Below are 12,908 nucleotides of genomic sequence, written 5' to 3' on the forward strand. Positions count from 1 at the left end.
TTAAAAAGATAGCAAAGGAATGTCATACTAAATATTGCTTCCTTATTTAATTATGAAATAAAAGGTTATTTCAACTGAGTTTGACAAATTCTGAGAAACTACTAAGAGACACTACGTTAGTTAATGAGAGTGAAATGCCAAAGAAAAAATATATTACTTGACACCAAAGGAGCTTGTTGTCTAGTACTCATAACTACTAAAATGGTTGTTCATGCTCTTGGATTTTCCTAAATAAATGCTTAGCTCATTTGCTTAGTCTGAAATATAATTCGAATATGCTATGAACTGAATTTTTATTGGTAATGAATTTATCTAGACCAATGTTTTCAAGTGCTTTCAGTATAAAGACCTATATTCAGAATTTATATATATCAAAAGTTTTTACATGAAATCATTCATATTTTCCATCATTTGTCAGAAAAATAGTTCATCGTTACTAGGAATTTAGTAACTCTTTAAGTGAACATTTACTCAAAAGACAGTTTCTAGACATTTTAAATATAGTTGTGTATGTATTTATGATGTGCGTTATTTAGTCAAAATAACTCATACATTTGGGAAAGGATCCCTTACAAAATATCAGCTAAATACAGAGGTGGAGCTCTTGAACTATACTTGAACTATCACACTTTTCCATTGCCTCCTGCTAAGACATAAGGGAAAACTCAATGCCGTACATCTGTATAGTGTTCAAAAATGAATAGGGAAGGGGCTCCTAGGTGGCTCAGTGGGTTAAGCCCCTGCCTTCGGCTCAGGTCATCATCTCAGGGTCCTGGGATCGAGCCCCAGCATTGGGATCTCTGCTCAGCAGGGAGCTGGCTTCCCCCTCTCTCTCTGGCTGCCTCTCTGCCTACTTGTGATTTCTGTCTGTCAAATAAATAAATAAAATCTTTATAAAAAAATGAATAGGGGAGAGAAGGAGCACAGAGGACTTTTAGGCAATGGGACTATTTTTTATGATGCTAAATTAGTGGATATATTAATAATAGGGAAGTTTGGGTAGGGGAGGGACTTAGGAGTAATATGGGGACTCTATATTTTCTGCTCAATTTTGCTATGAACTTAAGACTTCTCTAAAAATTAAAGTCTATTAAGAAATAAACAAGTGGGGCACCTGGGTGATTGAGACAGTTAAGTGTCTGCCTTCAGCTCAGGTTATGACCCCAGGGTCCTGGGATGGAGCTCAGTAGGGAACCTGCTTTTCTCTTTCCCTCTGCCTGTTGCTCCCCCTGCTTGCGCACTCTCTGTCAAGTAAATAAATAAAATCTTAAAATACATCAAAAATAAATTAAAAAATAAACAAGTAAATGTATAGGGGAAATTACCTACTTATGTATGTGCATAGATGCATATATATATGCATAAATGCATATATGGTAAATGAGACTATGTACGTGTGTGTGTGTATAAAAATGAGACTACATACATAAGTGGGCATATATATATATATATATATATATATATATATATATATATATAGACAACATGTGAACTAGCCTATGCACCTGCAGTTTATGATACTGTATATACATATATTCTCAATCTTCAAAGAGGCTTTTGAGATAAATACGTTTGTCATTTTAGAGATATGCAATCCAATACTTAGAATGTTTAAGTGTTTTCCGAAGTTCACACAACTCTAAGGACCACAGCAAGGATAGCCATAATTTGTTTTATTGACCATTATTTATAATCATATTATTACCTTTCTTTGCTGAATTTATAGCAATACAACTGAAATGTAGGAATTAAAAGTGGAATGTGATGTGTGTTAAAGGTCTGCTTGTATTTAAAAATGAACAGAGTTAAACTAATGTCACAGTAATGATGTACTAGCATTGCTGATAAAAGATGTAGCTGACCCAATGCAGTAGCCCAAAACACATGACCAGGACTGAGGAAGAAGAAGGTGAATGACCTTGGAGACATCTTAACATTTGACTTCTTTCATAGTTATTAAATATTTTAAAATTCCATGTGGTGCAGGACCCTAAAAGGATTTGTTCATAGGGGTTTAGAAGGTAAAACTTAGTCATATGATTGTAAAATCATGAGGAAAATTCCAATTTAATACTTAGAAATGTGTGATTTTTTAATGATGGATTTATAATGTTTCTACATAGTTGATAGGAATTTGCATTTTTTAATTGAGTTTGGGTAGTTCCTCCCAGAATATAGGTTTGATTGAAAGATGGCAGTGAAAACAAAAACAAAAACACTCTATTTCCAGAGAAATTCAGGAGATGGGAGTGTGTGAATTCTCTGGTAATCTGATGTGTCATTAAACCTCAATTGCCTCCATATACTCACTCATACTGTCTATCATCCCTGCCATGCCAGGCATCCTCTGTCTCCAGATTACAATGGTCTAGGCTCACAAGAGGCATTCTCTGCCATAACAAAACTACCCGAGTCCCAGCCCACTGCACAGGCCACATTCTCCAGCTTGCTTCCCCTGTAGGAACTTCCTCTCACGAACTACTCCCATATGTTATGTCCAGTAAAGAGCATCAGTGGTAAGTCTTCTATTACTTTTCTAAACTGTTCTCATTTAGTCTGATTAAGTGAGAAATTAAAATTTTACCCTTGTTTTTCCAAATTAAAATAATATCAGAGTATATCCTTTCTTCAAGATATCTTTAAATTATTAATGTTGCAAGTAACCTTCTTGAATCTATTCCAGGTTAATATACTATTGGCTATCCATATTTATAGATAAATGAAGAAATATTTACAAGGTTTTTTTTTTCTTTATTGAAATTAAATGGAGAATTACACTGATCACCAGGAAAATAATAGGATCTAAAACTTGCTTATCTTTTACGAGATATATAGATTGAGAAACACATTTATACTATTTAAGAAAAATAAGATATACTTTTAGTTAAGTGCTAGAGTAATTTTTTTTTTTTTAAAGAAAATTGACTTTGAATCCTTCCTAGGAAATCTATACCTATAGACTTATTTTAAAGAATAAAGTTTGGCAATCATTGAAGCCAATAAATCAGAGCAGAATCTTCAAATTCAAATATCAGCCATACCTTTATGACCTATGCAACTTTTGGTGATTAATTAGTTATTTGAGTTTTCATAAGGTTAACGAATGCCTGCTTTAATAACACCTTGAGTAATCATAATGGGAATTTTGTTTTTCATGTGGTCCATTTTAACAGAAACCAATTATTGCACTAAGATCTACTATAGCATGATTATATATATTTTTTTTTAGCATGATTATATTTTTTTGGAGTGTATATTAAAGAGGGACTTAATTTGTATTGCTGAATGTCATTGGTAGCACTGTTTTCATAATTTATTTGGCATACGTTTATATTCTGGCAACTCTTATTTAATTTTTATGAATAGTTGAGATGTACACAGCATCCTTCCCCCTTTCTCTTTCAATAACTGTGCTACCTTTCATGAATCTGCATCTTACAAGAAATATGCTTTGCCTTTTTCCACAGGTGAAGCATACAGCCTAACTTGACCAACCAATCCAGTATACCCCTCTATCATAGGAGTTCACTAAAGGTAACTCTCAGTATGCTGAATTCTAGAAATCTGGTTTTCTCCCTTCCTCTCTACCATGTAGTGTATAGGTATAAAGTCTAGAACAGCTATAACCATATGCTACCAAGTAGAAAGTTAATCTGAGAGGGACAAAGCCAAGAAAATCCATCCAGGCTTTAATCCTATTTAATGTTAAACCCAGTTTAATTCTTCGAAGTTGTCACATAAGATAGTGATTTTCTTGTAATCATTTACCAATTTGAGTTGGGCCTGTACTTACTTTCAGATGAAGTATAAAATGGATAAGAAATTTGTTACCAGGAGTGGAGTTACAAGTAACAGGCTAGAATTCTTTAGAAGTGAGGAAATGCGAAAGACCATTCTCACATGAGAAGTTGAAAATCCTTCTTTTACAGTTGCACAATGGTTGGTTAAAGTGGTGTTCTTATAATTTGGGCCTCAGGGCATGTGCTTCCTACAAGACAGCCTTAGGCAACTGAAGCGGGAAAGAAAAGAAGGATAATGGATTCTATAGTCTAAAAAGAAAATCTTGCTTTGTTGTGCACTACTCAAACCAAAGAGAAAAGAAAACTTGGCCAAGACTGGCTCTTCTGTCTTTAGTCTACAATACAAGTATACTAAATTTAATTTTCAAGGACCATGCCCCTGCCCCCCCCATGACTGGAAAAGCTGAATTACCCACAACAAACCAAATAGAAGGCTATCAAAAGCAGAGATGAGAGGCACAGTGTGAGAAAACAGATGAATGGGAAATATATGGCCTTATTCTAGCATATTTTTCAAGCACTGTCTCCCGAAAAAAGTATAAACACTCACATTATGGAAATGAAATCAAAATGAAGGTTGAGAAAAGGAGATAAATAAAATACTCACCCACTACACCCATCCTTTCTATTGGCTTCAATAAAGATACTATCTATATACCTATATATCCACGTATACCTTAGTATACATACATATCCAAAATAGGGCTCATACAGATGAATGTTTCCCCAATTAAAGATGAAAGCAGCACTATAATTATAACAGTATTTTTGACAGACCTTTCATAAGACTATCCACCTGATTTTCAAAGTACTTTAGGTTAGTGTGTTCAGTTTTTTCCGTGTGTAATTAGCTGACCTTTTTATAGCTATAAATCAACTAAGCATTGTTTTTCAAAATGATTTGCAGGTTAAATAATATTTTTCCCAAGTTGCTGAGGATACCAAACTTATAACAAGCTTAATTAAGAATAATTTTTAATAAACATAGCAAAAAAGACTAAGTCTGATTTCCTTTTACGTAAATATTTAATTTTTTTTGATTGCTAGTTTACAAGTGTTTAAATGGACAAGAATGATTTTACCTCTTCAATAACACTTTTATATTAATTCATGATATTTTGATTCAATATATGGTCATAAATCTCCACACATTACCCATTAATATTTTTAATGGGGATGTAATAATAACAACACTACATATAAAACACATCATTATTTTGGTGCTTTTACAAATCTTTTCTTCAGTTGTAAGTTCTAAAAAAACCAAAAGTTTAAAAATTCTAAGAATTAGAGAATACCGAAAACGTAATGAAGTTGAATTCCACCTTTATAATATTTCCATTTTATCCTAAAAGAGAACATTAAAAAATGTGACATTGCTATACCAGACCACCTTGCTAATGGTATAAAAGATTGCCAGAAGCAAGAAATTGTGTCACTGATATGTGGAATTTTTTAGTTATATCTACAAATTATTAGGGAAAATGTTCGAAATAACAAAACAAAATATGGTGGTCATCCCTGAACCGTTTGATGTTGCTTAGTCTATATCAAATTTTTTTCCCACTCATAATAAGCATCCTCCCCTCAAGTGCCTTTAAAAAAATACATTACACAGTACAATAACAGAAATCAAAGACAGCACAAACTATTTTGAAGAACAGAAAAATCTGTAGCACACAAAGGTATCTTATAGTAAAGAGCAGACTTCTTTGGGGACAGTAATCAATTAGCATGTAATTCATTATGAAGATTTCTCTTTCCTTTTATGCGGAGAGTCTACTCTATTTGAAGTTGCTACACCATTTTCTGTTCCTTTTCTAGAAGATCTCCCTTTAGTCCGTTTCTTCTTCACAACGGGGGCCTGAAGAGTAGTGTCTTCCTCCATCCACCTCTGAAGCTGGACATTAAATAAATTCCATGTTATGTACGCTTGGATGGTGCAACTGGATGAAAGAACAGCAATTTTAGCTGCCAACACATTTACATTTCCACCAATAGCATCTGGATTCCGATTCTGCCCTTCGGCCAGGTGAAAGCCAACAGTCACCACAGACACAATTAAAGTCACAAGTCGACCCAAAATAAACACAATGGCCCACAGTGAAAACTCTTTCTGGTACTTTTCATCACTAAAATAAAACAGGTCACAAATGTGAGAAAGTAACTCAACAAAGTAGTGCATCATCAAAAGAACAAGTCCCAGATGATTCAAGTACAAGAGGTAAGCTCCAGCGATGTGAAAGAGGTGAAGGCCAATGTAGACAAGTTGACGAGGGATATCTTGCTTTTTGATTCTCTGAAAATAGAGTTCAGGAAAGGCATGAAACCAGTAAGCCAACTGTGATATGTAGAAAAACTTCATTTGGAAGGTCATCATATTATGGGGATGAGCCCTCCATAAGAGAGTTGGGTCTGACAGACAGTTTTCAGAAATTAGAATGAATGTGCCCCAAATACAAGAAACCAGGTAGAATACACTAAACTGGCCAGATTCGTTAAACTTGCTTTGTTTCGCTTTGGGGAACTGCATTCGCCTGTTAATTTTATCCAACACATACTCCTGAATTGTGGCGTGAATGATGATTGCCACTAGCATGTAGAAGAAAACCGTGGCCAAATCTTTGATGCCATAATAGTAAAGGAACTTTGATTCTGTGGCTCGCTCTTCTGCTGCAGGAAAGGTAACACTGTGCTGAAGAGTAATAAAAACGATAGATGCTTCGGCCGTTCCCTCGAACATAAGCCCCAGCACGAAGAACATCCCCACACAGGCGACGAGGTCCGCATGATTCTGCAGGATGAATTCGTGGCTCAGGACTGGGGGGTTCTTGGTGCTCTTCTTACGAAACGCCATGGCAGCGCTTCCCAGATACTCACCGACGAGCCGCAGCTGCCTCCCCCTGGCTGCTCCTCACAGCGCCGCCGCTGCCGCAGCTCCAGCTCCGGGGGCTTCGCTTCCCATCCCGGAGCCAGTCCCGGGTCGCTGCGGCCGCCGAGAAAAAAATAAATCAAAGGCAAGGGCCGAGCAGGACTGAGCATGCGCGCCAGGGGGACGGCGGAGGCAGGGAAGGAAATCGAGTGCCGCGCCCCTGCCCGGCGCCAGGCCCGGGGTTGCGAGCGTGGATCTTGCGCGTTGATCCTCGCCTCTTGAAATCCGCTGGCCCCGCCGGGATGCTCCCGAATTCTTTTTCAGTGGCATCTTCTTCAGTAATCATGACAAAGCAGGCTAGAACTCTGGTTGTTCTTCATCAGAATGATTATAGAAACAGCATCATCCCCATAATGATGTTAGAAGCAAACTCTGAGGGTGCTTAGCGTTTACAGGTGCTGTTCCGAGCACTTTGCTCAGATTTATAAATGCATCTTTTCTGGAAAACCCAATGAGGTAGATACTGGGTGATAATATCTTTTTTTTTTTCTTCTAATTTTTACTTTTTTTTTTTTTTTTTTTTTTTTTTTTTTTTTGCAGATGAGAAACTGAGGTACCAAGAGGTTAAGTAAGATATGCCCAAGATCACACAGCTAGTAAATGTCAAAACCAAGATTTGAATCCAGTCTGGATTCAGCGCATGTGCTCTTCACTTTTGTACTGTATCGCCTCTTACTGTAAATCCTTCACACGTGGAAATAGTTCACTACAGCAACAACAAAACACTGTAAAAAAAAGATTAGTTGCCGTGTTAGCAATAACAATAACGGTGGCATTAATTGTATTTATTATATTTTTAAAGGGTGAGTGGTGGTTAGATGGGGAGAACTATTTATCAGTTCATAGGAAGGTATTTTGGCTATAAAGCCCAAAATTGATTTTCCTTACTCTAGCAGATAAGAACCTCGTGTTTCATTTTATGATGGTTGCATATAAATTTGCTAAAATACACATATTGAAAAACAGCTTTTTTTTTATATAAATGTTGTACTTTTTTTTTTTTAAGATTTTATTTATTTATTTGTCATAGAGAGAGAAGCGAGAGTGAGCACAGGCAGACAGAGTGGCAGGCAGAGGCAGAGGGAGAAGCAGGCTCGCTGCCAAGCAAGGAGCCCGATGTGGGACTCGATCCCAGGACGCTGGGATCATGACCTGAGCCGAAGGCAGCTGCTTAACCAACTGAGCCACCCAGGCGTCCCGAAAAACAGCTTTTTTTGTAAATGCTAATGCCTTGCTCTATTCGAATTTCATGTCAGTCTTTAAATTTCTCTTTGGATCTGGAGCAAATTTCTTATTTCTTCTGGGTCTCATGAGATCATAATCATTACTGATAGTTAAAGTTTGAAGTTTGGAATATACATTTCAAAACAAAAGTGCTACATGGTTTAAATAACAAAGCACACATTAAATTTAGAGTGGCCAATTGCCTTTTATAACTGTTACTCTGCATGTTGTGCACTAACAAAAGATGCAGTCCAATTGGTGTAATTACTTTTAAGATATTGAACAAAATACTCTGATCAATGTGTGCCTGCAATTCCTAGAATAGTCAAACAATTGCATATGGAATTTGTTGTAGACAACGTTCCTGAGTTAGGGAAAGTACTACATATTTTACCATAGTAAGACTTCTCTATTTGGTTTTCATAGCTGTTAGTCAGCTGTTGGCTCTGACAACTCAATTAGGAGTGCTATTTGGGGTTAACTAAATCAGTGAAGAATTACAAATAGAGGTGCAGAAATTAGGGCACCAAAAAATGAAAAGAAAAAAAAAATCAAACTTGTTAAAAGTAGTTGGGGGAGGGGGAAAAGGTGAAAGTGAAGAGCAGTGTCTTGTGGAAATCATCAAGAGTTTACTCAGGAAAATACAGATCTACCTTTTTGTAACTTATCATTTTAAATAGAGAATTTATCAGTCTTTCTATAGGAACACACAATGGCTTTGATCACTTTGTGGCATACTAACTAAATATAAAAAAAAAACACTTGTGCAATTTGTGAGCTGAACTTCTGTTTATATTTCTGTTTGGCATTATTTTTGACAGGCTTTCCCACTCTACCTATGCAAATGTGATAGATGTTGCCCTCAGAAATCGTTCATATCAAAGTAAAGAGCACGAATGCTTATGCATAGATGTGAAATGTTATTTTATTACTGAAAGTGAGAAAGACCATTATGAGTTAGCCTAAAATTGTCTCTTTACAAAATCTTCTCTTGGTTTTTAAGTAGAGAAACTTCTTTAACCATACAGCTTTCCTTTCTTTGAGTTTGTAACACCAAATGATATTCTGCAGTTTAAATTTTCAATTTAAGCTTTACGTTAAATATAGTCCAGGGGTAGGGCTTGAGTTTTAGATTTCACATTAATATCTTTATAAAAATATAAATATGTCAGACTTCTAAAATTATTGGAATCTGTAAGGGTATTGTAGTAATATATAACATGATGTTTGTTTCCAGTAGTTTTATTGGCACTTTTCTTTGACAAAGAATAAAGTGTGTATAACAATATTTTTAAAAATTTTGGTATCAGTCTATTGGTTATATAATTTCATGTATTTAGGAGGTGGGTATTCCTCCTTTATGCAGACCTCTGTGCCTATGGTAGATAATTATTAAATTCAAATGGAGACTTCTACTTTCAGTCATGAGAGAATAACTGATTGAACTTACACTCCTACTGTAAATAATTGGCAAACTGGACTAATTATATAAAATAACTTGTTTTCATATATTTGAAAACATAAGACTATAATCTCTGACAGAGAGGAGACAAGTGAGGTGAGCCCCACAATTGCCCTGAATATCTGCCTGGAAGCATTTTCCAGTCCACTGTGCAAGGGTCACCAGCTAGACCTCAAGGCCGGACTTTTACTGCCCACATGCATATATTCACCAATGTTTGTCGCACATTTTTCCTTAAGCTCTTCTTTCCACCTATCACTTAACTCAGGCAAATGGAAACTGAAACCATCCCTTGAGTGATAGCGACTGCCCTGACAAGACCTCCAGTCTGCCCAGACCACCCAGATCAGTTTGAGTGTCATCCCCCATTTGTGTATATGCACACGATCCATGGAGTAACCTCCAGAATGGTCAAGAACTACCTTTACCTCATTATAATGCTAAAATCTCCACCCATGGAGGAGCACAAGCCTCATTTACATAACATACAATATATGCATATGGCATGTTTCCTTAAGGTGCATGTTACGAACTTAAGCCCACCTAGACATCAAAGAACAAGGATTCCCTATATAACTATTCCTCCTAATCCTAAACAAAAGGAAGCCATCTACCTTAGTTCAGGGAGTCACAGCTTTGGAAGTCATTCTCTTGATCTCCTTATTTTTTGCAAACAAAAGTTTTCTTTGTGGGACCCTTGTGTGGTTCATTTGGTTAAGTGTCTGCCTTCAGCTCAGGTCATGATCTCAGTGTTCTGGGAACCTGTCCCACGTCAGCCTCCTTGCTCTGCTTGTGTGTGTGTGCTTGCTCTCTCTCTCTCTCTCTCTCTGACAAATGAATAAATAAAACTAAAAAGAAAAAGGGAAAAATAATGTTTTATTTGTGAGACAACTCAACCTGATGCAGTTTCTGACTCACCAAGGAGCAAACTCACATTGATTCGCTTTTACAGGGAGGGGAAACCCTAAGAAGAAGCTGGAAACCTTGCTGAATTGAGGAGAGACTGGAGTTAGAAGATGCCGAAGCCACTGTGATTTGCTAGGCATTACAACTGCAGAAAAAGGCGATTAACGTGCTTCAGAAAACTGCAAAAGTCTTCTCTAGACACTGGTTAAAATACATGAGGCCAATCAAAGAACGATGGAGGAAATGTAAATGTTTCCAAGAATCCCTACAGGACTAGGGGACATTCAAGTTTGGAACAGTTGGAAATTAGAATTCTCTGGGGATAGTCGTGAAACTCTACTTTAGTAGAGACCCAAGAAAAGTAAGGTTAAACTTGCCCTAGGGAAAAGTTAATTCACATTTGTCCACATAAAGTTTTCAAGAATCCTTGAAAAGATCAAGGTGCCCTGCAAGGAACTTTACAGTCTGCTAGAAAAATCCAGTCCTCAACAATGGGAAATTCACATTGTTTAGCATCTAATAAAATTTATGAGGCAAAGGCTGGCTTCATCTGGAACTATTTATCAGAATGCCTATATGTGGTCTCTCTAGTTGGTATTGTCATAGAGTAGTGGCTTTAGGCCCTAAGAATGAGTTTTCTTGTGAAACACACAGAAATTTTATGGCCCTTTGTGACCTAGCATTGGAAGTTATGTCCTGTCACTTTTCTGGTCAAAGTGGGCACAAAACTTTCAAGCTCAAGATGGGGCAGGTATAAGGGGAGGGGAGGGAGCATAGACATCCTTTGCATAAGAAGTGTACAACAGTATTTGTAGGTAATTTTTAGGTAGCCACATTCTTTCCTTTGATAACAAATGTTTCCTTTCACATGAAATATACACTGTTTCTTCCAGATGCAAACAAAAGTTTCACCTCAATAGAGCAATAGTCTCAAGTTTGTTAGGTAGGAACTTGAAAGTTAAATTAGATCTAGGCACTGAAGGGCTCCTTGGGCTCCTTTCTTTGTTGCATTTATTCTTGATCTGAAGACATGTGAACTAAAGAAAAAAGGTTTCTGACTCCCATACACCAAAGGCATAGGAAACATGCAATAATCACTTCCATTCAAGAAGTGGGCAAGTGGGATGCACACTGCACTCAATGGTCAAACTTAATTATGATATCTATCCCTAAATTCCCTAAATCTTTAAAATGAACCAAGTCTTCCTCACTGGGAAGTGGTAGATTATACATATCTGTATATATTTATATTTCTGCCCTTCAAAAACATAAATTTCAACTTGATTTTTTGTTAGTTTGCATATTTTAAAAGATAAAAGACCCTAGAAGCTAAATATATAATGTTAATTTGTTCTTGTTATTTTTGTCTTTGCAGTGTAATTGTCAATTAGACTATTAATTACAGAACATCAACTGTACTATGGTACTTCAAAGAATTAACTGTCCATAAACAACACTTCAGTAGAACCAAGAGAGAAACGGTGTAACCGTTACAGAGAGCACCATTGAGAATGCCACATATTGGTCAAAGTGTCTTTTAAAATCCTATATTGATTTTGTTATGAGAAACATTTTTTAAAAGGTAGAAAGCCCCACTACAATTAGGTACTGTATCTTAAATCAATATGAATAATTAGTCCTTTTCATTAGGTATGCAATATAACATTTTGATGTCAGTATTTTGTAACTTATCACTTACATAAATAGCTTAGCTAAAAGCGTCTTTTCAACTATTTATGTGTCTTTTTGAAATGTAATTTTCCAAAGGAGATTAACTGATATTGTGAACTTTGATAACATATGAAGTACGTTAGGAACTTTATGATATAGACATTGCTAACGGCTCTCAGTTTGTTAAGGGTCTGACTCTTGATTTCAGCTCAGGTCATGATCTCATGGTAGTGAGATTAAGCCCCAGGTGGGGCTCCACGCTGGGCATGGAACCTGCTTAAGATTTTCTCTCTCCCTCTGCCCCTCCTGTGCTCTCTCTTTCTCTCTCAAGCAAACAAATAAATAAAATATATAATATAGATAATGCCTCATCTTTTAATATTTTTTCTATCTTGCAAAGAAAAAAATATTTTTATACCTCTATACTACAAAACTTCTAATCATGCAAATTTGAATAACTCAGAGTAAATGAAATAAACATTGAGATGCTAGAATTTAATAACATTTAAAGAAGCAATATACTGGAAAAGAACTGCTTCAAAAAAATCACACCCAAGTCACTTTAAATCAATGTTTGTAATTAGTATAATAAATAGTCATAATTAACCAAGATCACCAAATTCTTAGCTACATTAAGCAAAGCATAACACAGTTTAGCTTGGGCGTGAAATTACAGTCTCCTGAGTTTTGACTGATTCAGTCTTGAGTAATTCAATTAAAGAGATTGTTATTATATTTAAGTCATTTATGTAACTGGTAAGACATGAAAACACAGGCTTAAAAATAAACATTCTGGAATATGATTAAATATTGAATAGAGAAGGGGAAACCTCAACACTTATCATTTCTAAATTTCAAAAAAATGCTTTTTTGCAAGTGTATTTATTAGTTACCAAAAAGTAAAAATAATGTG

The 12,908-nt window shown here is 36.0% G+C and overlaps 1 protein-coding gene and 1 long non-coding RNA gene across 2 annotated transcripts in view; one reads left to right on the plus strand and one right to left on the minus strand.

Annotated features, from left to right (window-relative positions):
- LOC125093314 (uncharacterized) overlaps window positions 1–10,465 on the plus strand; it is a 46,413-nt gene extending 35,948 nt beyond the window's left edge. Inside the window, exon 3 of the long non-coding RNA XR_007125204.1 lies at window positions 10,371–10,465. This is a non-coding gene — a long non-coding RNA (uncharacterized LOC125093314). The remainder of the gene's footprint in view (window positions 1–10,370) is intronic.
- TRAM1L1 (translocation associated membrane protein 1 like 1) lies at window positions 4,818–6,808 on the minus strand. The gene has a single exon (XM_047718305.1). It carries the CDS (start codon window positions 6,655–6,657, stop codon window positions 5,545–5,547), a length of 1,113 nt encoding a protein of 370 aa, XP_047574261.1. The 5' UTR covers window positions 6,658–6,808; the 3' UTR covers window positions 4,818–5,544.
- Window positions 10,466–12,908: the final 2,443 nt, after the last annotated feature.

The sequence above is a fragment of the Lutra lutra genome, chromosome 2 (assembly GCF_902655055.1).
Source record: "Lutra lutra chromosome 2, mLutLut1.2, whole genome shotgun sequence".
Taxonomy (NCBI): domain Eukaryota; kingdom Metazoa; phylum Chordata; class Mammalia; order Carnivora; family Mustelidae; genus Lutra; species Lutra lutra.